This window comes from Curcuma longa, unplaced genomic scaffold (assembly GCF_044706935.1).
Source record: "Curcuma longa cultivar G26 ecotype Majalengka, Jawa Barat unplaced genomic scaffold, ITB_CL_G26_1.1 contig_14126, whole genome shotgun sequence".
Classification (NCBI taxonomy): domain Eukaryota; kingdom Viridiplantae; phylum Streptophyta; class Magnoliopsida; order Zingiberales; family Zingiberaceae; genus Curcuma; species Curcuma longa.
This window is the reverse complement of record NW_027429672.1, coordinates 109,458-134,025: the sequence shown is the minus strand read 5'-3', so window position 1 is coordinate 134,025 and position 24,568 is coordinate 109,458. Positions and strand designations below refer to the sequence as shown.

General features: G+C 38.4%; 6 protein-coding genes across 8 annotated transcripts; 3 read left to right on the top strand and 3 right to left on the bottom strand.

Annotated features, from left to right (window-relative positions):
- The first annotated feature begins 1,018 nt into the window (after positions 1-1,018).
- On the top strand, positions 1,019-3,370 carry LOC141816045 (patellin-4). The gene is made up of 4 exons (XM_074703875.1): positions 1,019-2,452; positions 2,665-2,789; positions 2,870-3,014; positions 3,116-3,370. Exons 1-4 carry the CDS (start codon positions 1,019-1,021, stop codon positions 3,368-3,370), a joined length of 1,959 nt encoding a protein of 652 aa, XP_074559976.1.
- A 377-nt stretch (positions 3,371-3,747) lies between these two features.
- On the bottom strand, positions 3,748-6,570 carry LOC141816057 (tubulin beta-7 chain-like). Its single transcript, XM_074703889.1, has 3 exons — positions 6,079-6,570; positions 4,721-4,990; positions 3,748-4,640 (listed from the first exon to the last, which is right to left on the bottom strand). Exons 1-3 carry the CDS (start codon positions 6,470-6,472, stop codon positions 3,967-3,969), a joined length of 1,338 nt encoding a protein of 445 aa, XP_074559990.1. The 5' UTR covers positions 6,473-6,570; the 3' UTR covers positions 3,748-3,966.
- Positions 6,571-8,372: 1,802 nt separating this feature from the next.
- On the bottom strand, positions 8,373-9,403 carry LOC141816047 (putative germin-like protein 2-1). The gene is made up of 2 exons (XM_074703877.1): positions 9,247-9,403; positions 8,373-9,155 (listed from the first exon to the last, which is right to left on the bottom strand). Exons 1-2 carry the CDS (start codon positions 9,359-9,361, stop codon positions 8,617-8,619), a joined length of 654 nt encoding a protein of 217 aa, XP_074559978.1. The 5' UTR covers positions 9,362-9,403; the 3' UTR covers positions 8,373-8,616.
- A 707-nt stretch (positions 9,404-10,110) lies between these two features.
- On the bottom strand, positions 10,111-11,339 carry LOC141816077 (putative germin-like protein 2-1). The gene is made up of 3 exons (XM_074703908.1): positions 11,213-11,339; positions 10,440-10,824; positions 10,111-10,331 (listed from the first exon to the last, which is right to left on the bottom strand). Exons 1-3 carry the CDS (start codon positions 11,337-11,339, stop codon positions 10,151-10,153), a joined length of 693 nt encoding a protein of 230 aa, XP_074560009.1. The 3' UTR covers positions 10,111-10,150.
- Positions 11,340-16,762: 5,423 nt separating this feature from the next.
- LOC141816082 (uncharacterized) lies at positions 16,763-18,110 on the top strand. Its single transcript, XM_074703915.1, has 2 exons — positions 16,763-16,991; positions 17,465-18,110. Exons 1-2 carry the CDS (start codon positions 16,818-16,820, stop codon positions 17,939-17,941), a joined length of 651 nt encoding a protein of 216 aa, XP_074560016.1. The 5' UTR covers positions 16,763-16,817; the 3' UTR covers positions 17,942-18,110.
- A 305-nt stretch (positions 18,111-18,415) lies between these two features.
- On the top strand, positions 18,416-23,873 carry LOC141816081 (peroxisomal ATPase PEX6). Of its 3 annotated transcripts, none has more exons than XM_074703914.1 (16): positions 18,416-18,729; positions 19,388-20,008; positions 20,099-20,342; positions 20,435-20,576; positions 20,807-20,990; positions 21,140-21,331; positions 21,406-21,699; positions 21,800-21,871; positions 22,133-22,219; positions 22,318-22,440; positions 22,521-22,631; positions 22,722-22,760; positions 22,899-23,020; positions 23,098-23,242; positions 23,494-23,574; positions 23,689-23,873. In XM_074703914.1, exons 1-16 carry the CDS (start codon positions 18,442-18,444, stop codon positions 23,776-23,778), a joined length of 2,835 nt encoding a protein of 944 aa, XP_074560015.1. In that variant the 5' UTR covers positions 18,416-18,441; the 3' UTR covers positions 23,779-23,873. The 3 variants fall into 3 exon arrangements, with proteins under 3 accessions (XP_074560015.1, XP_074560013.1, XP_074560014.1); XM_074703913.1 differs by lacking the exon at positions 18,416-18,729 and adding an exon at positions 18,914-18,954 and having other exon boundaries at positions 19,461-20,008; XM_074703912.1 differs by lacking the exon at positions 20,435-20,576 and having other exon boundaries at positions 18,429-18,729; positions 20,872-20,990.
- The last annotated feature ends 695 nt before the right edge of the window (positions 23,874-24,568 follow it).

Here is a 24,568-nt window from a genome sequence, read left to right as displayed (position 1 = left end):
ACAGATGAAAATGTACCAATTCTTTTTAATATCGAACTTGTTATCTATCTATTTTATAGACTACCATTTAGAATATTATAATAAAATAACATTTTTATTTTTTAATTTATAGATTTTGTTGAGAATGCATGCATCGAGAATCGTGCAGTGATTAATATAGGTTCGATTTGACGTCGATGTGATGCGTCGAGACTGTGGAGTAAGCACACCGATGCGTCCCCCCCACGTGCGTATCGTCTGCGCTGCGAAAGAAATTTCGTTGGATCAGATCCGCTGCGATCGTCAGACACGCAGCAGACTGCAAGTTGTCAGTTGGATTTGTACCGCCGATGCGACATATGAATAAAATAATTTTAATTAAATTTTGATTAAAACAATTTACCGTTAATTTAATATGCAAATAGATTAATACAAAACAATTAAATACAATAAAAAGGGATTTGGTAAAATAGAAAATATATGTTGCATTATAAAGACTGCATCCATCCACTGTCAGTGTCGATGATGTATTTTCCTTGAGGGCCTATTTAAAAGAAGATGGCTTAATTTCTGCTGGCGGATTATGGATCTACTTCTTGTCGATTGATGATGGATCCGAAATGTAAAAGAAGATGGTTATTTTTACGGTTGTAATTTTCCATTAAACTAAACTATTTTAAAACGCAATGGAAAAATTAATATTTTAATTTAAATAATATTTACAAAAATGAAATTGAGAGGACGAGGCGTCAATATAAAAGTCTTCGCGCCCAGAAACGCTCTTCTCCAATCGTTGACCGAGTTACTAAACGCCTAATTATAAACTTGCCCACTGAAACATTCACGTGGACCCTCGTTTTTCCGGCACCAAGAAACCAATCAGCGTTTGGGTACGCTAAGATGCCTTTGAAGCAATGTACGCGCCTAAATTAGGACTAGCTAATATAGCCGTTAGCGAGAGGAAGGCAATACGGACACACACAAAAAAATATATTATAAATATTTCCTGTTCTTGGATTGAGGTTGTCGCCTTTCCGCCATGAACACCGAGGTGATGAAGACCGAATCAGCCGCCCCCGAGGAGACGGATCCTGTGGGGGAGCACAATGCAGTGCAGAAGGAAGAGAAGGAGGCGACTACGTTGGTGGCTGACGGAGAGAAGAAGGCCGACGACGCGGTGGAGGAGAAAACAGCGGCAGCGACTACGGTACTGGTGCCTTCCGATGAGAAGAAGCTAGAGAACGAAGACAAGGAACCTGAAAAGGGAACAGAAGATGCTATCAAGGTAATGCCGGCTTCTGAAGAGAAGAAGCCCGAGAAGGAAATGGAGGAGGCTCCTAAGGTGGTGGCGGCTTCCGAAGAGAAGAAGGCCGATGCAGTTGAGAGGGAAATGGAGACGGCGAATGAGATAAAGGAGAAGAAATCCGAAGCAGCAGAGAAGGAAACCGAAGTGGCGGTGAAAGTGGTGGCGGCTTTGGAAGAGAAGAAGCCCGCTGTTGTTGAGAAGGAAGCAGAGGAGGAAGCGACTGCAGCGGAGGTGAAGAATAAGGAGGGCGGTCCGGTTGTGGAGAAGGCCTCGTCCTTCAGGGAGGAGAGCAATTTTTTGTCGGATCTCAAGGAGTCTGAGAGAAAGGCGCTGGTGGAGCTCAGAGCCGCTGTCGAGGAGGCCATCCTCGAGAACAAGCTTTTTAGAGATGAGCCAGAGTCGTCGGAGGGGAAGAAGGACGAGGTGAAGGAGAAGGTTAATGGAGAAGGAGAAAAACTGACACTTGACAAACCTGCTGAGGCGAAGCACGCCGGCGAAGAAAAAGCGCCGGATTTGGAGGAGAAATCTGCCCAAATCGCGGCATCCGAAGCCGAGGAGCAGAAGGAGAAAGCGGAGGCCGTTAAAGTGGAACCAGAAACCGTAGAAGAAAAGGCGGTGCAATCGGAAAAAGCGATCGACGAGGAAGTTACGTTGTGGGGCGTTCCTCTGCTGCCGAGCAATGGCGGCGATCACACTGACGTGATCCTCCTCAAGTTCCTCCGCGCTCGCGACTTTAAGGTCAAGGACGCCTTCCAGATGCTGAAGAACGTGCTTCGCTGGCGGAAGGAATCAAATATCGATTCGATCCTCGACGAGGAGGTCGAATCCTCCGTGGCTGGAGATCTCGCGGTGTGCTGCTACATGGACGGCGTCGACCGCGAGGACCACCCGATCTGCTATAACGTATCCGGCGTGTTCCAGAACGACGCCCTCTACCTGAAGACGTTCGGCAGCGAGGAGGGCAGGGAGAGGTTCCTGAGGTGGAGGGTTCGGCTGATGGAGGAGGGAATCCGACTGCTTGACTTCAAGCCCGGCGGCGTCGCCTCGCTGCTGCAGATCACCGATCTGAAGAACTCACCGGGGCCGGGGAAGAAGGAGCTTCGGACAACCATGAAGCAGGTGGTGCAGCTATTTCAGGACAACTACCCGGAATTCGTCGCAAGAAATGTGAGTGCCATCCACTTCATCCTCCTGATTCTGATAAAAAAAAATCGATCTTTCTTATCAAACATCGAACAAGATAACAGATTGAAGTATTTCCTGATTGCAAACATTCATCAAACGTTGTTTTTTTTAAAACAATCAATTTTCTCGAACAATGAACAAGATAACAGCATGAAAAGTAGATATGAACTAATCGAATTGTTTCCTGATGGCAGATATTCATCAATGTTCCTTTCTGGTACTATGCGTTCAATGCTTTGATCTCCCCTTTCTTGACACAAAGGACCAAGAGCAAATTTGTGTTTGCTCGCCCATCAAAAGTTTCAGAGACACTTCTCAAGTAACTTATTAAGAACATGCATAGCTTGGATTCTTTCTTGATACCTTAAGCTTTTTGAAACGATAGCTTATCTCTTTCAGGCACATCCCTGCTGAAGCTCTCCCTGTGCGCTATGGCGGTTTGAAACGAGAAAATGATACGGAATTCTCTGTAGAAAACGGCGAGGTTTCTGAGCTCATTCTCAAATCCAGCTCAACTGAAACTGTTGAGATCCCTATTCCAGAGGTATGATTAACCTTCCATTATTCGACTAAGAGAGGAGACAATAAACTCGGTAAATGTACGAACAGCATTGACCTGTTCTTACCATGCCTATATGCAAACAGGCTGGAAGTATTACCATATGGGACTTGAGTGTCCTTGGATGGGAAGTCAACTACAAGGAGGAGTTCGTCCCGACTGATGAGGGATCCTACACTATCGTTGTGAAGAAGGGAAAGAAGTTGGGGCCACACGAGGAACCGATGCGCAACTCGTTCAGGAACAATGAACCTGGGACGATCGTGCTGACCATCGAGAACACTACATTCTGGAAAAAGAAGGTTTTGTATCGCTACAAGGTGAAGAGCCAGACAAGTTGAGATGATCGGGGAGGCAATTGGAGTTCTTCAATGACCAGTGTCGCACATTATATTAAGTTTAATGTTTTTATTTTTCTGTTTGTTTGTCGAAACCAAACATACAAGTGAAGAAGCGAGGAAGTTTAAAATGATCCCTTTTAGGAGGGATGCTAATGATATTTTTATTTTTTTTGTTATCAAAATTGCAAAAGAGCATTTTTGTTTCAGATGCTACCCCAAATAAAAAAGTACGCAAGCCTGATTCTGAAGTCGAAGGCTAAAAACACATTGAGATAGCCTTTGAGTTGCAAACACATTCTGAAGTCGAAGGCTGAAAAAGTCCCACTATTAGTTCTTACGATGCCCTCTTTGCTAATAAAAACAAACATCAATCCTCATATTTAATACAGTTTGTACAAAATCTATATTCAAAGAAAAATGCATGAGAGCTCAATGTTCAAACAAACCCAGGGATACACCTAAATTTCACATGAAATCAGAAAGGTTATATGACTGCTAATAGAGACACGCAAACAAGTCTTGAGAAATGAAAGCATAGCCAATTATATTCTCATTTTCTGCTCGTGAGAACAGTAACTTGCAACAGAAGAATCAACTCAAGCTGTCTCACCTTCTCCCTCTTCCTCATACTCTTCTTCCACATCAGCTGTTGCATCCTGGTACTGCTGATACTCGGCTACAAGATCATTCATATTGCTCTCTGCCTCAGTAAACTCCATCTCATCCATGCCCTCACCCGTGTACCAGTGCAAGAAAGCCTTCCTCCTGAACATTGCTGTGAACTGCTCGCTCACCCTCCTGAACATCTCCTGGATGGAAGTTGAGTTGCCGATGAAAGTGGATGCCATCTTAAGACCCTTTGGAGGAATATCACACACGCTAGATTTAACATTGTTCGGTATCCACTCAACGAAGTAGGAAGAGTTCTTGTTTTGGACATTCATCATCTGTTCATCGATCTCCTTTGTGCTCATCCTTCCACGAAACATAGCTGAGGCAGTTAGATAACGCCCATGACGTGGGTCTGCAGCACACATCATATTCTTTGCATCCCACATCTGTTGGGTCAACTCGGAAACGGTGAGGGCTCGGTAGTTCTGGGAACCCCTCGACGTCAGCGGGGCAAACCCCACCATGAAGAAGTGAAGGCGTGGGAAAGGGATCAGATTTACAGCCAGCTTCCTGAGATCTGAATTAAGCTGGCCGGGGAACCGGAGGCAGCATGTAACACCACTCATTGTAGCAGAGATAAGATGATTAAGATCACCAACTGAAGCACAAAACAAACTATAAAGAAGAATGACAAATTAAGACATACCGAAATAAAATATCATTTGAATCATCACTTACAGGTAGGCGTTGCAAGCTTCAGTGTGCGGAAGCAAATCTCATATAATGCTTCGTTGTCCAAGACCATACATTCATCAGCATTCTCAACTAGCTGATGCACTGAGAGAGTGGCGTTATATGGCTCGACAACTGTATCAGAGACCTTTGGCGACGGGAAAACAGAGAATGTTAGCATCATCCGATCGGGGTACTCCTCCCGGATCTTAGATATTAGAAGTGTTCCCATCCCTGAACCAGTACCTCCTCCTAAAGAATGACACACTTGGAACCCTGCAGAAGAACCCAAAATTAACCTTTTTAAAAAAATGAAAGAGAGAGAGATAGATGTATTCTATTGAACTGGTGATCTTCTTTTCTCTTTTGAAATGAAAAACAACAGGAGTGTTCACTCAGGTAATATGATAGGGTGGGAAAGTTATAGAGAGTACTAAGGCCAGAAGCAACGAAAGATGAATTTAAGTACGGAAGCCAATTGCTAGATTTAACCAAAGCAACTAGTCAAGAAGAAAAGAAACCGACTAGAAAGAAAAAAAAAAGTTGCAGCAATAATGCCTCTCAGCCATCTATGGAACAAGGAACACATGGTACTCCATGCTTTCTCTAAAAAATTACAGAGCATCTTGAAGACCAAACTGAGAACAGCAAAGCATACAAAATCATGTTACAGTCTGAATTCATCTCTAGGTAGATAATCAATCCAATCCTCTAGAGAGGAAGAGCACAAGTGAGGCCCACGACTGGAACACTTTTACGCACCAAGATGTTACTTGTTTTCAGCCTGCTGCGGAAGCAAAGCCAGACAAATACTTGGTAAGCTTTGTTTAAAATGGTGATATCAAAGGGCAGGTGTAAGTGCAATGGATCGGAGGCAATTGCGAGTTCAAACAGTGAAGCACTCGGTATCTAGCCACGGTAATTTATATATATAAAGACGTGGTACAAGGGTGTTTCCACTCTACCTTTTTAGCATTACTAAAAAGTTAATATTGACAATACAAACATCGTTGTTATACCAACTTTGGAATTCATATAGTCTCCATTCCCAAGAACGTTGGAATTATGGGGAAATTTTAGCATTGTTTGGATAGAAAACCAAGCCTAACATATCATTGTAATACTTCCGTTGGAGTTGATCACTAAACGCTACATGCTCTCAAATTTGAGGGAAAAATTCTTTTGAGCTCTATCAAAGAAAAAAAAATATCTAAAATATGAGGCATTCCAAACATTAAACACAATATAAGGTATTCATTGAAAAAAAAATATCAACGACACAATTGGAGGTGTACAGATAGTTGAAATTAGCGAACCACCTTTGGAAATAATCGGTGCTCTAAAATTGAACCGCGAGAGCATACCTTGCAGGCAATCGCAATTCTCGGCTTCCTTCCTCACCACATCAAGAACTGCATCGATCAGCTCAGCGCCCTCGGTGTAGTGACCCTTAGCCCAGTTGTTCCCGGCTCCGGACTGGCCGAACACGTAGTTATCAGGCCTAAAGACCTGCCCGAACGGCCCGGATCTAACGGAATCCATGGTGCCGGGCTCCAGATCCATGAGCACCGCTCGAGGCACATACCGCCTGCCGCTGGCCTCGTTGTAGTACACATTGATCCTTTCCAGCTGCAGATCGGAGTCGCCGCGGTATCTACCGGTGCCGTCGATGCCGTGCTCGTCGCATATCACCTCCCAGAACTTGGCCCCGATCTGGTTCCCGCACTGCCCGCCCTGGATGTGGAGAATCTCCCGCATCTTATTCCGACACCTGCGCCTTCTCTCTCCGGAGATCTGGAGGATAGGGTTTCCGGTGGCTGGAGGAAGAGTCGAGAAAAAGAACGGGCAGGAAGTCCAAGGCAGAGTGAGCCAATTTATAGCTGTTGATCGGATCCCGTCACCGCTCTTTCACTCATCAAGCTGTTTGAATTTGTATTTTTCTCATTTTATCTTCCCAAATTTAAGAATGTCAGTTTTTTCTCTCTGTAACATTAAAGTTAGAGGTGGTAAGTAAACATATAAATATATAACCATAAAAATACATATGATATATATAAACATTTCTTTAGGTGGCGGTGTAAATTGGTTGTTCTCACCGGTGAAGGCACGCCATCGGTTAACCGCAATGGTTGCTGCATGGGTACCTCCTGCGGGAATGCGCAGACGGCAGAGGCATGATCCGGCGATCCCTCTTCGATCCGGCCAAGTGAACGGTATAGATTCATCTGGCTGGAGATTGGGCGGCAGAGAATGAGATAGGAAATGTATGCGGGGGAATTTTCAGTTCGGAAAAGGAGGGAAGCCGTTGGGCCGTTACTAGCAGGCTGTTGGGAAAGGGACGTTATTGTTATCTGTACATGTTTTTTGTGGGAGGTCGTATTATTGCAGTAGGTCGCAAATATGCATTTATATATAGATTTTTTTCCCAAAATAAATCATTATGAAAAACTACAATCAAACCTAATTTTAGAAAATTTTCCATCAGTCATCGACACATTGCTAAATAGCCAATATTCCAAGATTATCTTAATCCATAAATTAATCCATGAATACTTGATTAGCTACGAAAGTATTTCACTGTCGAACCATATAATGACACATATTTCAATATATAAACAAATGAAAATTTAAAAAGATATGAAATTTAATTTTTTCCAAAAAAAATCAATTTTGTCACTGTTTAAATTAGTGTTAGTTTAAACATACGATCAGCATATCTTTTTGCACTGCAAGTGATGTGATGGACTGAAAATTAAGGACCAGAATAAGTTGTTTTAAGGAATTTTAGGTGGTCACAAAATATTAGTTGGGACTTGCACAACATCTAGCAGTTGGCATGTCACTTTACTCGCCTTGAATGGTAGCATCCCACACTTTATCACTAGATAAACCTAAAATAAAGATTACAAGCTTATTGATAGGAACTCCTTACTCACCGATTGGTAGAGACATGTCAAATAATTAGGCTTAGCATGCGTTGGTCGATCTTAGTTCAAGAACTTCGATAGATTAGAAACCTAAAGGACTCATGTCTAAAGAAAAATGTCAAAATGCAATTGTTAATTTAAGTTTTTTTTTCTTCTCATTTATACTAATTCTTTCACTTCCCTTAATATTAGTTCACTTCACAAATAGAAAAAAATATGAACTTTTGATCGAGTGAGAATTTTAACTTAGGTTGACATACACAATATTCAATTTTTGATCAATTCATAATTAACTAAACCATGGCTTTTACAAACCTTATCTTCCATTTAATTTGTTGTAGTTAGGTTGCCATTTGTGTGGTACCTTATCATTCGATAAGACCCAAAACAAAGTATGCAAGCTCATTGATAGAAGCTTCTTACTAACCAATGGGGCCAAGTTCAAGTCAACATGATTCAATATAAGAACATTAAAGAACACAAGAAGAGCAATGAGTATGCAATTGTTGCTCCATATAAGTTTTTCTTCTACATTATCTCTCTTAATTATAAAGTTTGTTATCAAGATTTCTTGTAAGTTTTGAACTTTTGAGCATTTTGGACATTTTCTATTATCTATAATTGATTATCATGGACTTAAATCTCAAACTCAAGTTCAACTAGATCCATTCAAGTGTTCCATATATATTGTAACCATAAGAGTCGAGATTTTTAACACATATGTTTTGGACATCAACAATTTGCATAATTAAATGGAAATTACAAACACACTTACTTTATTATTCAAACACACACACAATAAAATAAAAATCATTTCGCCCCCAAAGTTTGCCTTATTTTTTTTAAATGGCGCAAGAGTTTGTAAATCAGTCGAAAACTACGGAGGGTTTTTTGATGATTTTGAAATTGTAAGGGCGTTTTATAAAAAAAGGGTAAATTTAGGGGATTGAATGAAATTTCTCCAAATTTAAAAATCTATTTGAACTGCGCTTTGAGATCCTCGATGACGCCTTCGTGGACTTGGAACGCCTTGGTGAGCACATCGTCGTCGATGCCCGGCTTCGACCCGAACACGGCGTTAGCCACCGTGATGACCCCCGGATTCTGGCTGCTGAGGGCGGCGATGGCCACCACCGGCGTCTTCCCCGCATTGAACTGGAAGTGCACGAGTCCCACCGGAAACACGAACACGTCGCCACTGTTCAAACTCTTGAGGAAGAGCCGGTTCTCCGGGTTGGACGTCACGAATCCGACGAGGAGGGAACCCTCGACGACGGTGAGGATCTCGGTGGCGCGGGGGTGGGTGTGCGGTGGGTTGAGGCCGCCGGCTGCATAGTCGATGCGCGCCAGGGAGATGCCGAGCGTGTTCAAGCCGGGGATTCTGGCGGCGTTGACGAGGGTGACGTTGGAGCCGACCCTGTTTCCTGTGTCGCCGGCCTTATCTAGGCCAGAGAAGAAGAAGTCCGCCGCCGTCGCCAGCTTCGGGTTCTTGCAGGCCAAACCATTCACAAACACTGCAGTATATATATGATCCATGATTCATCGTCATCAAATCGCTCAAATCATTAAAAAAAACCAACGAAAGTTGTATCTTTTAGAAAATACGGGTGGAATTGACGTCGGCGACGCAGAAATCCTGAACAGGACTCGGATCGCCGGCGATAGCTCCGGCGATGGACGAAGCGAGGAGAATGCCGAGAAGAATAGCTCTGAATTCCATGGATTTGATAAAGAACAGTTGGTTTGAGTTGAGAATGAGCGATTTAGATGGTTAGATTGTGAAGTATCGCAGCAAATTCGATTCAAATTTATAGAATGGGAATTGAAGGAGTGGTTGATGCGAGGATTAGTTTTTGATCAAGAACACTAGCTGTTATGTTTTTGGCAAACTATATAACTATTCTCTTGTTTTATTGACATTTTTGTTCATAAGAACAATTTGATCAATTATATAATTCTTAAAGATAAACTCGAAAGTAGTAGGTGCTTTCGGCTATATATACTACTTAATTTTGTTAATGTTTTATTTTATTTTTTTATTAAAGTCGTTGAGAGTAGCGGAAAATTTTTTGGATTTATTCCATAAGAAAATAATTAGGTTACCGAAGCCACATGAGAAAATTAAAGGAATATTTGCTTAGGTAATAAATTAAATAATCATATCAATCATTTTAATTTAAATATTCATTATAATACCATTTTGTTCCAAATAAAAAAAATACCTTTCTTTTAGCAGAGAGTAATGAACATATTATTTCCATCATACTGCAAATTACACATATATATACGTATTATTATCTATAATATATTATTTAACTACTTATTAAAAAATAAAAATAGCAAAATAAGTAAATAAATATAGTCACTGCCATTGACTTCATTAATTTACAAAAGAGCCCACTGGCCAGGCCCAAGCATTACATGCATATATATATATGTTATCACAAACACTTTATTTAATTAACCCATATATATTATTATTGGGACGCATGCAGTATTAATTAATCAACTAATTATAATTAAAGTTTTGGACCCAGTTTTGTTGCTGAAGCCACTCGATGGTGGTCTCGTTAAGCTGGAACGCCTTGGCCAGGATGGCGGCGGGCACGGACGGGTCCGACCCGAACACGGCGTTCGTCACCGTGCTCAGCCCCGGGCTCTGGCTTCCGAACGCCGCAGTCGCCACAGCCCTGTCATCGCCGGCGACAGTGATCGAGCATGCTAATTAGATCTAGATGAATGGAAATATATATATAATAATTTCTATTTTTAAAGAATTATATAGAATTAAACAATGCCTTTTGCCGCCGAAATTGTACTGGAAGTGGATGAGGCCCTGGGGGAAGGCGAAGACGTCGCCCTTCTGCAGCTTCTTGGCGTATAGAGTATTGCCCGTATCGGAGTTGGTGGTGATGAAGCCGACGAAGAGTACGCCCTCGACGACGGTGAAGACTTCGGAGGAGCGGGGGTGGTGGTGGGGCGGGTTGACGCCGCCGGGGGCGAAGTCGATGCGGGCGATGGTGAGGCCCAGTGTGTTCAGGCCTGGGATGCGGTCCACTCCCACAACCGTAATGTTGGAGCCCAGCTGGTTGTCGGTGCTCCTCGGCTGGTCAATGCCGGAGAAGAAGAAGTCATCGGGGGTGACCAGGAGCCGGTCCTTGCATGCATACCCATTTACCAACACTGCAAAAGACCAAAACTATACGTATAAATATATATATATTTATTTTTTAAATTTCAAAGGTAGTTTTTATATATATTTTCCCAAATGTACGTCTAATAAATTATAAAATCAACAAAGTACGTACCTTCAAAATATAATCATGCCATTATTCCATACGTACTTTACAGTTTTCATCAAAACTATATAGAATTAAGAGGGCACAAAAGCTTCTGTACTTAATTTGATGATAAAATTAAAGAAAACAAAAAAACTATAGCTAGGGACAGTGAATTAAATGATCCATATTAACAGCACAAACGTAAAATCATAACTAATTTAATTTAAAAAGAAAATATTGAAGAATAAGTGCATGCATGTGAGTTGTAGGTAGTATATGATCATATATACCAGTACTGGTCAAATCGGCAACACAAAAATCCTGAAGAAGGCCTGGGTCAGGAGACGACACAACACAAATAGAAGAAATGACGACGACAGCAATTGAAGCAGCAATCAGAATAATCATAGCTGACATTTTTGCTCTCCAAGTTGAGAGTTCCTGAGCTTGAGCATGAACAAACTAATCGATCGATCGATCGGTTCCTTTTAAATAGCTAGCTAGAGATACATGTGAGATTACTGTTTTAAAAATTTTTCTTATTTAGACAGTGTTTGGTAACATGCTTCACTCTGTGGAGTTTAGGCATTTAAGCTACCAAACAATAATAATAATAATAATGCCTGTCACCGATTATAAGATTAATTCAATCACTCGTATATACAAGTGGATGTTGAATTTCGTAAATTGACACGTACTTGTTTTATAACACAATGATTTTATATCTATTTAAGAAACAAATATATTATTAAGTAATCTAATTAATTATAATTATGAATTTGTATTATTAGATATGAGTTTACATATATAATTCGTTCCATTAATATTGACAGATTGATAATAAAATTGAATTCATTAATGCTATATAAATAGGACATAGTTCACTTCAAGAAATCTCTCTGTTTTTTATTGGCGAGGAGAGTAAGTAAGATGTCATCTTAATCCCTAAGAAAGATCCACTTTTATGTTCTTCTTCTTCCTCTCCTCTCCTTTCCTATAATTAAGATCATCGGATTTCGTGGACTATATATGCTTAGAGCCAATGATGATTTTGTTGCATTCAACTCATATTTATTTTGGATCATCATCCATTTTGTTTCTTTTTAAACTTGTGTTGTAATTTCGATGATATTAAATCCTGCATATTTTTTATTTTGTCAAGTTCATAAGGTTTAGAATAAACCTCCATTAGTGGAATTAACCAATTTTATGAAGCAATTTAAGTGAGATGAATGAATTCTGCTAGTATGTTATGGCTGGGTTGGTTTAATTTGTTTTAATTAGGCGAGGAACTAGAATACTAATTACCATTAGAATACAAATCTGTGGTTGCCTTGTTAAGTGTCGTGTTTCCTCTAAAACGAAGAGAACAAGCTAGAGAAAGATAATTAATGGACCAAAAGACGGAAAGGGGCGATAATCTGAGAAATTAAATGTTGCCTGAAGGTAGCTAGCTGTTGTAGTTTTCATCAATACTTTTCCAGTAGTAATTAAGTAGTCATCATCGAGATTCGGCAATTGCTGGGGCAATTCGATCAGCATAAGATATATAACAACTAGCTATTTTATATATATATATGATCTTCCTGCTAATATTCTGAAAGGATTAGGATGACATGCATCTCAATGATAGATAGATAGATAGATGCATGCATTAGTCTTGGTCTAATTGGAGAAAATAAAATGGGCAGAAAGATATATATATATATATATATATATATGTCGAGTAGCAATCTTTATGACACTGGAACAGAGAAACATTATATTCATAACAAATTAAAACAAGCCAAATTAACCCGGCTCTGAAAATATTATATTATTAAACAACATGGTGGCTCAAAGAGATAAAGACACACACGATCGATCCACTAGTATTCTTCGTCTTCGCTAATTCAATATATCTTTATCCAATAATTCAATCTTTGTACTATATCTTGATGACGACTATAAATTGATGAGTATGATTTTTATTGCAATGCAGCAATTGGACAAAGTCCATTGAATAGTTCCTATGCATGAATCCCTTTCAATTATATTTATTATCTTTAAATAATTTCTCTTTCAATTAAGGCGTTGGATATATACTATTATCGATCGCAATCAATGCCATGTGCCATAACTCAAACCGACATTTTTTTATATATAATTGTTTTCCTCCATAAATCTTTAATTCATTTAATTTTGATATAATTGTTTTCCTCCATAAATCTCTAGCTCTTTTTTTTATCGGTCGTTTGATTTTAATGCATCATATAACAAAATCACTTTCAAGTATGATTCATCAATTATACAAGCAGTAATAAAGCAATCTATGCATGCTTGAAATATATATTAGGGCATATATGAAATCTTTTAAATAAGTGGAAATCCACTCTAATTAAGAGAACAGCTGTATCTTTAATAACCACGACAGTGATTGACAAGTTTATTCAACAGTAGGCTAATAAATGATGCAGCTCCTGCATTAGTCACGCTTTATTGCACTCGCACAAAATACCGAAAATTTCTCTACCAATTTCTCAAAAATGCTGTTCAAACTTCTAAAATTTCTTTTACAGTTTTAAATTACTCTTAAAATACATTTCAAGCCTTACTTACTGAGTCCTATTAAACAGATGATCCATTGCAAAATATGATCATGTCACTTAATAATGATGGTTGACCAAACTAATTAAGTTAGCCCAGAAAGCGAAATGTAAATATTTTTTTTCATCAAGTAAAACAAAACAAAACAAAACTTTAAGAGCACTTCAAAAGTTAACAAAGTTTAATTTCTCTTAAACTTTGCTGTCATCACAAAGTGCTAACCGATGGGTAAAATTATATATATAATTGAAAATATCCAAAACATTTAATTGGAAGATGAAAAAAAAAAGCTTTAAATCAGTCCATCTAATAAAATCGAAAACATCATTTTGACACTCAACATACTATTTTGTGGCAGAAACCCAACCATGCACTTCAGAGAGTTATTTCAATGTATTAAAGAAAATGTAGGTCTAAAATAATCAAAGCTCTTATACGGCAAATAAATGCTTCTCTCAGCATTTAATTACACCCTAACAAGAAACCATGTTGTCTACATCAATCCATTTTAAATAGGTGAGAAGCCAACCACCTCCCTTCCAACCTCATACTCAATCTGCAAGATTCCTAATAAATTTTGCTTTTCAATAGAGTGAGGCATTCATGGAGTCTCTGTGGTGCCACTTGGTTGCTTGTACGTAGCTCTCTTCTTTTGGTGTCTGACCATTATAAATAACAGGTTATGATCATCCAATAACTTTCATATTTGTACGAATGGTAATAACACAATCAATTGGCAGATATGCTGAATATGTATCACGTTTTAAACTTGCTTTAGCTGAGTATGTTTTTCTTTAAGATTTAGTGAAGTAGCCACTCAATTTTCCTAATACAAGTTCAACAAGTCAAAAACATACCTGCAGAGCCTAAAAGCACAGACTACTATCCTTTCACCAATGATCAGAAGAATCATGGTTGGTTTTGAGCAATCAGATTATATGATGTGTAACATTTTCTAGAATCAGTAGACGTTCCAGAAGTTATTGTGCTGTTAAATTGTTTTTCTCAATCATTGTGATACGTAAAAGCTGAGACAATATAATGCCTTTCACCAGAGTACTAATGCAACACTGAGTTCAGGAAATTACAAGCTTGTAAAAAACTGTAAATAAATCTGGATAATTAAACAAGTGATGAACAAGAAACTGAGCCATAACATCCCTGAAAATTCTCTCTCATGGTAATGAATTTAACCTTGCATTTCATATTCTCTATAGTGCATTTCATATATTCTTAATTTTTTTTTAATTTTAAATCTAATCATTCTACCCCACCAAGACACCAAGGAGAACTCAACTCTTCAAAATGATGTCACACGGAAAATAAAACTCACAAAGAGATGTATTTTTAAACTAAAAGATTTAAAGACAAAGTGATGAGGCACTCTTTTAAAGGTTGCAACTTTGAACATTTTCTAAAAGAAAAATGATACGCTACATGAAAAATGTAGGATGAAACTCAACATGACATACTCAACTGCATGGATGTGGGCCCCACTGCATGGATGTGGGACCCACTGCATGGAGTGTGTCATGTTGAGTTTCATGCTACATTTTTCATGTAGTGTATCTTTACTCTTCCTAAAAACTAGACAAAGTATAATGTATTCCCTAGTTGCTTGATAAAAGATACCAACTCATAAAATAAGTATTCCACTAATATGAATTTCCCTACTTTGTCACAACTACTTTGAAATAAAACATAAAATATTAAACTTTGTATTTTAATAATTCCAAATTAATAACTTTATACTTTTGAACTGCATGAATTTGTGTTTAAGCATTTTGCTTAATTAGTAACAAAACCCAACTTGTCATGCATGTGTTTGAACTTCTATCCATAACTCAACTGAATATTTATTTTATGATTTTTATAGTAAATTTTTGATAAATCTTCCTAAGTCTGAGTGCTATATTTTTTTTGTCAAATCAATTGTCAACTCTAGCCGACCTATACAAACGAGCTTTTGGTATGCATGTGATTTTGTTCATCTCATGTTGTAGTGCTGTGTGTGCATGTGCTCCTCCTGAAAGCATCTAAATCCAACCGCCAAACCTAAATATTTCTACCATTATGGTCTAACTACCAAAACATGCCACAGATGGTAACAAACATCCACCAAGTACATCTATAGTTCTACCAATTAAACAACTATTCAGGCTGCAGATCCTTCATGCTTAACCGCATGGATAAGTGAGACGATCAATATATGGCGTGATAATATCGAAAGGATATCAATCTCCCCAATAGCTAGTCACTTAAAATGGATTGGGCTTTCCCCTTGTTTCAATGTGGTATTGGAGTAAACAGTTAGCTGATCAAAATAGCATAGAATTAGCATTAGGTTTGTAGCTCAAGTCATGATAGATGTAGGGATTCTATGTGGGATATCACAATGGTTCATAGAAAAGTTAGGTTTATACCTTCGAATTATGATGAACATGAGGGGATGATTTGAAACTAACATGTTTCACACTTGCATCTCTTGTGGACCAGCATAGTGGTCCCTAGTGTGTCAACATTAATGCTGCATCCTTCCCCTGAATGAATAGTCATTTTAGGATGATTTGATCTAATGCCTGCTTTCCGTAACAAGTAACATACTATGTTACTAATATCAACTAGTAAAAATCATACAAAAAAATCCAAAAGGTCTGATCATCTTCATCAGATGTAAACTATAATTGGAGGTTTAAAGGAACCATCTTCTATATATCAAAGAGATACTAGAACTGCTTGCCCGAGTAAGATTAACCTCCCTGTCAGATGCTTCTTGACTATTCTGCATTGACTAGAACCTTATTTTATATATCAAAACATGAATTGTTAAACAAGTAAACCTTCCATGGATCAGCATGCAAAAACATCAGTTCCATGCAACTGCATGCAGCTTTAGTAAACCTTAATAAATGTTGCGATCAATTTAAACCTTCTCAGAGATGTAGAGAAAAATCAACTGAACAAAGATTGCCCAGGAAGGACTTCACGTTTTCCAGAAGACAGCACATTTAGAAGGCATCAAGCCATATTACACAGTCCTGAAAATACCCTGCTTTTCCTAGGATGCATTACTCAATTAGAAAATCTACAACTTAATCAACAGGCCAACTGTTGACTAACAGTATTTTGTGCTTCACATAATGAGCCGCAGTCAGTTCTCTCATTAATTGACGCCATTAATGCCTCCCATATAGGAAAGCGGAGTCCATAACTACGAAGATGGGTCAGTTTTGTATGAACCCACAGCCTACAAACTCCTTTTCCCCTCGTCTTCTCATACTGCTTTTATGATCACAAGAGAGACCGACAATGGCAGCAGATATAAGCTCCTTGGCAAGGATGTTGCGAGGATGTGAGGAAGGCGAGGGGAAGAGGGAGCTTGTCACCAGAGACTTGCTTGGTGAAGGAGCGGTGCACGGATCCACCGAAGTTGATCTAGAGCTCAGAGTTCCAGACGGATGGGAGAGGCGGCTTGATCTAGAGGTTTGTAGTCAATTTCTTTTTCTTTGTTGAGGATTCCCTTCCATTTTGAATTCAAGCACTTCTTTACCGTGACAAATATTGATTTGTGTGTGCGTGAATTAGCTCATTCTATCGCTGATTTCTTTGTCTGAACTTTAACAGTAACTTCCATTCAGTTGTTATATTTCCATTGACCAAGACTCTAACTTAACTTCAATTTAGAATATTCTAAAAAACAGGCTTCTCTTTCGTTCTTTCTTTCTTTCCGGTTCTATGCAAGCACATATTCTCCTCCGTCACTTCTTGAATTCACTGAAACCATTCATACCTGAGGCTTTCTACAATCTATTTGCTCAAGGAACAAGTTTCGCAATAAGAATAAACACAATAAATTTTTTTGTTTGAAATGTTTTCTTCATGGTAGAGAAAAAAATTTTGGATGCCATTCTTCATGTTGATCCGCTAACAGACCCTAAATTTCCAATCAATTGCAGTCGGGAAGGACGTACCTCCAGAAGCGCGAAGCCCATCGATCGCCCCGCCGTCGCCACTGTCTCAACCTCGCGCTTCCTCCGCCGTCCATGGACGCGTTCTCCCTGGATCTGGATGTCCGAGCGCCGCACTCCGGGTACCAGAGCGTCTGCACGCTTGACAAGGTGCGGTACGCCCTCGAGCGCGCCGGGCGCGACGACCGGCGCCCGTACGGCTCTCCCTCCCTGCTCTCCTCGTCGTGGTCCAGCGAAACCTCCTCCGCAAAGAGGATGACAGCGGGCAATTGGGACCCAGAGCCGCCGCCCGCGGCGACGATGGTGGTCGCCGGATGCCCGGTTTGCTTCCTCTACGTAATCGTCTCGGCGGCGGCGCCGCGGTGCCCAAGGTGTGGCGCGCACGTGCCGGTCCACAGCGAGCCCAAGAAGAGACACAAGTTTGACCTCAACTCGCCAAACCAAGAACAACAATCAATGGATTAACCTCATAATCATTTTAACGACATACTTATATTATTATTATTATTATATATATATATATATATATTTATGCTCATAATTAAAATTGAGAAGGGAAGGGAGGAGAAATGATTTATTTATATTTTACTTGTAGAATGGTTTACTACAATAAATTTAGTATTTTTTTAATGGTCAAAAAGAGTTCAAATTTCTTATAAGTTTCAATTTAAATGGTCCTTTTATTATTGCATTAGAAGAAAAGAGTTAATTCTTATAAATTTCAATTTAAATGATCCTTTTATTATTCATTAGAAGATCTTCAATGCACTTAAATTTCAGTTGCGTGATTCGATCCAAAATTGAGGTCTAAAAATTATACGAGTTTAAAAATTATAAAAGTGCATTATATAATTTTAAAACTATGACGAGTATTTTGACAAATTGTGAGAATTTGGGGGTGAAATGAAATTGACCCCAACTTAAGATTGACTCGTCCTTCCTCCTTCCTTGCTCGGGCCGCAGCGATGGCGGAGCGGCGGAAGCCCCTGGTCCTGTCCTCTACCCGCGCCCTAATTGATTCCGTTCTTAGCTCCGCCAAATCACAGGGCTTGTACGGCGATGTCTTCGAAGGTTCTGCCGGCGGCGAAACCCGCTCCGCCGCTGATCGAAGCGGGCTGTCACTGCGATTGCCCGCTGGTATTCTTCGATTCACCGCAAGAAGCGGGTGCGATGGAGACGCGATGGAGAACTCCTTAATCGTCGGGCTGTCTGCCTCTGTGCTAAAGAGACTAGCCATTACGTCGGGGTCACTGGTAAAAAAGCGATTTTGCTATGCAGTTCGCATTTTTCTAGTCAGAATATTCGACATTTTATTTCAGATTGGCATGGATATAATTTTACTGATTTTTTCTGAGTTTGTGTCTGTCATGAGAAATGTTCTTGGTCGATTGAACAATCAGGGAAGTGGATGAGCAATCTTCCTACAAGTTCTATAGTCTACAATTATTCCTTCATAAGGGTTTTCTGATTCTAGATGGGTATGACAATTTGAGTCGTGATAGTTTTTTTTTTTCTTTTTTAATTCAGAGTTATCTAATGCACTCCAGTCTTGGTTGCATTTTTTTTAATACCTCATGCTACGTTATGATCCTTATGTTGAACTGTTTGGGATCGGGTTTTGTTGGGTTGCTTTCTGGATCCATCTTTCGGAACTAAAAACCAATACTATAAATTAAATATTTCAAGTTCGTTTTATCACTTTTCTGCAAGTGATAAAACGAACTTGAAATATTTAAGAAAGTGGTGCAGCACTTGGTGAAATAAAACACTTCAAGTTCGTTTTATCACTTTTCTGCAAGTTCGTTTTATCACGGTCAGTAAGAAAGTGGTGCAGCACTTGGTGATTTTATTGCTTTTAAGCTTTCATATAAGGTGCTTCTTATGATTTTTTTTTGTTATTATTTATTTCAGGTTCTTGTAAAGAACTCTGAGACTAATGTTGGAAGAGTCGCTAAAGCTAAAGTTCTTGATCGTCCACTTGCAGGGGACAGTCAAGCAATTTCTGTTTCATGTTCTACTCCTGTCATGAATATTTTGCCTTCTTTCACATACTCACCTGAAGTTCATCCTCCCATCAACCAAGAAGTAGCATATGTTACTCCGATGTTAGCATTTAATCTTGGAATTCATGTAACATGTCTTATGGTTTTGGTTTGTGGTGGTCAAGACTCTTTAATGTCATTGTTTGAAGTGGAAGGGAACAAGCAAGAGAAGAGAGATTATCCCCCTATATATGTGGAGCTTTTTCCATGGCCTAATTGTCCTAAGTATGCTTCTCATCTAAGAATTTCCTTTGTGAAAATCCCTGAATGTGGTGTACTTGAATCTTGTAGAGGAAAATCAGTAATTGAAGAAGGTGACCGCCAAGATCTGATTGATTTAGCATTAAATGAGTACTTTAGTGTTGATAGATTTTTGGCAAGAGGAGACATTTTCTATGTTCATGTAGATTGGCATTGCCATTCTGAAATGTGTGTTTCTTGTAACCAGAAAACTCCCAAAGGATTGTCCAGTAACATAATTTACTTCAAGGTAATGCTGTGGCACTATGTTTTGCTTCTATCTATTAGAATCTGGTACAGTTTCACTTAATACTTCTGCTGAGGAATTGGCAATTTTCAGGTTATGTCTATGGAGCCGTTAGATGAGCTCATTCTCCATGTTAACTGCAATCAAACAGCTTTAGTTCTTGGAGGAAGTGTAGCTTCTGCTATTCCTCCCAATGGGCTTATTGCCAATTATGATGAATTCAAATCTATTCATGTTGAAACGGTTAAGACATTGACTTCTATCCTCATTCCTGCTTTATGCCCTTCAGCTCTATTATCAAAGTTCAGGGTTGCAATTTTCTTGTATGGTAGTGCAGGTGATTCTAGTTTTTTTGTAAGTTTAAAATAAACTACTTCATCATATGCATCACCTGCATATAGAGTTTCTGCTGATTTCTGCTTTATATAGGGTGTGGTAAGCGGACTGTTGTTAGATATGTAGCCAGACATTTGGGTGTCCATGTCATCGAGTATAGTTGTCATGATTTTATTGAATCCTCAGAGAAAAAAGTATCTGCTGCCCTAACAAATGCCTTTAAAGTAGCTTCTCGGTAATTTTTTTTTTGCTTATACTATCTTTCATCTTTTTAGAGGATGCTTCAAAGTTCACATTTAAATTTGACATCAACCAGTAATCATAATTTTTGTTTGAGAACTGTTTTAATTCTTTTTGATATCTACCTCTTAAATTAATTGAAATAAATCTAATGGAACCTTCTTGTTGTGATGTAGTTTTGTTTCTTAATTTCTGGAATTATTATCTGAATCTGAAATCTCACAGATACTCACCATCTATACTTTTGCTTCGCAATTTTGATCTGCTGGGCACTTTATCTTCCAATGAAGGTTCATTGTCTGATCAAGTTGGCATTGCGTCTGAAGTTGCATCGATCATTAGGAAGTTCACAAATCCAATTTCCATGAGTGAAGATTCGTTTAGAGTGAAAGCAATGAATGATGCTCCAGTAAGCCGTTTTACCAACACTTCTATGTCTTTTTTATTCATAAGCATGTTTGACTTGCTTTTTAAGTTTGCTGTGGAATCCTGATTGCATACATAATGCTATTGGTGCAAGAATAATATTGAATTTTTATTTGCACTTCTATTATTCAGTTTCTAGTGGAAGTTGAGAATTTGAACAGCCAAAGAGTATTCCTAGTTGCAGCAGCTAACAGCTCTGAGGCGCTACATCCACAAATTAGGCGATGCTTCAGTCACGAGATAAGCATGAACCAAATGAGTGAGGCACAAAGAGTCAGTATGCTGTCTGAGTCACTCAGAGGAGTTACCAAGATTGCCAATAAGGTATTTGGTTTTCTTTTGTTTCTCTACTGAGATACAGACAATCAAAATGTTTACTGAAGTCAAATTCCTTGTAGGCAGTGGGTGATGACTTTCTAAAAGATGTCACTGCTCAGACCTCAGGCTTTATGCCCCGGGATATAAAGGCTTTAATTGCAGATACTGGTGCCAGCTTTGTACATAGAGCATTGTTTCACAATGCTGAAGTTAAAAATGGAAATTTGTCTGAGATTATTATTGAAGGCCATAGACCTGTACTGAATGAGAATAGTTCATATCCATTTGCTCCCAATCTCCTAGAGAATGAAGACTTTTCAAAAGCACTGGAACGATCCAAGAAAAGAAATGCATCAGCCTTGGGCACACCAAAGGTGAGGCAACCTACTTTTAGCTTATATAGATTTTCATTTTTTTAGAATATATCCCCGGTTTGGGCAGCTATACAGATTTGTTAATATACTTTTACTTCAGGTGCCAAATATTAAATGGGAAGATGTTGGTGGACTTGAAGAAGTGAAGAAAGCAATTCTGGACACTGTCCAGGTGTGTACTTGTCTTTTTATTGTGGTTTACTTAAGATGAAAAGTTATAATTTCTTCTTTTGAATCAGTGCTTCAAGGATTGTGCCCTATAAGTTTTGCCTTTCTTCCATTAGAATGTTTTTTGGAATTTGCTTATGAGATCACTCTAGCTTATAATTGGATGCAAAATGTTACAAACTAGAAAGTTATCATGTTTGATTTCTCAACTAGAGAAACTTCATTTTTGGATATTGTTATAGCTAAGATTTGTCAATATGCTCAGCTACCTCTGCTGCATAAAGATTTATTTTCATCTGGTTTACGCAAGCGTTCTGGTGTTCTTCTCTATGGGCCTCCAGGAACAGGGAAGGTTGGTATACTATTTTTATTCATCCTACATAAGTTCGTGCTTATTTGATAGATCCTGATTGATGATTGTTGCTTAGCAAGTATCCATTTCATTTTCAGACATTGTTGGCAAAAGCTGTTGCAACAGAGTGCTCACTGAATTTTTTGAGTGTGAAGGGACCAGAGTTAATCAACATGTACATAGGAGAATCTGAGAAGAATGTCAGAGACATCTTTCAGAAGGTATTATGAATGTTAAAAAAAATGCCAAGAGAATCTAAGATTTAAGGACCATATTATGCTCATCATAATTTTTTCTTCAGGCCAGAGCTGCACGCCCTTGTGTCATTTTCTTTGATGAACTTGACTCCCTAGCTCCTGCTCGGGGAGCCTCTGGGGATTCAGGTGGGGTCATGGATAGAGTGGTATCACAGGTAATCGTCCATTTTTTTTCTCTTGAATTTGGTCCATTTACTTGTGATTGTATTCGAGACTTGATTCATGAATCCTCTTTCCTCTTGTAGATGCTTGCAGAAATTGATGGCTTAAATGATTCTAGTCAGGTTCTTTTCATGGACTATTCATATTTAAATTACATATCTGATTTTTCTCTAATGATGGTACACCAAATAGTGTCCTTTTATTTTGGGAGTATTCTTTTCCACTTGTGATAATTCATCATCCTCGTTTTTACTTCCCAGGATCTGTTTATAATAGGTGCAAGTAATAGACCTGACCTTATTGACCCAGCACTTCTGCGTCCCGGCCGATTTGACAAACTTCTGTATGTTGGAGTTAACACTGATGTATCTTATAGAGAGAGGTAAGTTCTTTCAAAATTCATTCATATCAACATCATTTTGTCATTCATGTCATATAACACTATTGTCCCTTTTTCAGGGTTTTGAAGGCTCTTGCAAGAAAATTTAAACTGCATGAGAATGTTTCTCTACTCTCAGTTGCTAAGAAATGCCCACCAAATTTTACTGGTGCAGACATGTATGCACTATGTGCAGATGCTTGGTTTCATGCTGCGAAGCGTAAGGTGAATAACTGCTTCTTCATGGAAACTATATTTACCAATAATTTCATCCTTTGCTAAGTCATTACAGTTCAAATTCCGTCTTCAGTTTCTAGACTTGGTGTATCAACCCTCACTTAACATAATTTATTTGTTATCGGAGGGTTTAGTGTTCTTTATTTCAGGTTGGACATCAAGTAATTGAATTCATGTTATTTTGGTAATGAATCTTTTAATTAAACTTTCAGCTCATTGTAGGTTTTTGTTGGCTACAGGTATCAGATGTTCGTTTAGACTCTTCGAGCATTGATGATAAAGCAGATTCAGTCATCGTGGAAATCAATGACTTTATGAAGGTTTAACTGTTTTTTAAATGCAAATGAAATTTTAATATTAATATTATTACTATTATTATATTTTAATTTTAGTTTTAGTTTTTTACTTTTGAGTTGGATATTCTTGCTACTCAGGTATTAGGAGACTTATCTCCCTCCTTATCGATGGACGAATTGATGAAATACGAACGCCTAAGGGAGCAGTTTGAAGGAGGTCCAAGATGAAGAAGTTCCAAGATTATTGTATACTAATTCCTAAATGGTAATGTATTATTATCACAAATTCAATTTGTTAGATTTTAAAAATAAATTAAAATTTATATTTGCTTTTTTTATAAAAAAATTATAGATATTTCTAAAATATATAATTTATGTAGTAGTTTTGATCAAAACTATTAATTATATTCAATAATTTTTTCTAAATTACTAAATGAATATGTTTAGATGTGTACGGTTAAATCTAACGTTTTTAGCAAACGAGTTAGAATTTTGATAGATGAGAAGATATTTAAGATTTATTTATTATATATATATATATATATTTTTAAATGATCTTGTGACTTTTTTGTCAATGCCTTTGACTTGTCAAAGTCACGGGTAGCCTGCGCGTTTTCCTCCTCATATTATTCGCGCGTGCAAATTTAGAATGATGTCTTTTCCACTGTTCAAAGATTAATAACATCAGATCAAACAGCTTATCATGCCTTTTTTTCAATTGAAGAAGGATGGATATATATTTCGTCTATGCATTTAATAATTGCCCACTAAAAATATTAATTTTTTTTAATAAAAATATAAGGAAAAAAAACGTAGTCCAAGTCATTTCTCTCAGTTATAATATCGGCCATAGAATTGCATGCATCATATTCATTTCCGAATGTGTTTTTGACTCTTGTGTCACTTGTTCTTGCATGTGGAAGGACACTCTTCCACGTAATTGAATTTTCGACAGTTTCGACTACGTACGTCAACCAAGCAGAAGCGTTCACTCGAGATTCAAAGTCGATCGTAGATG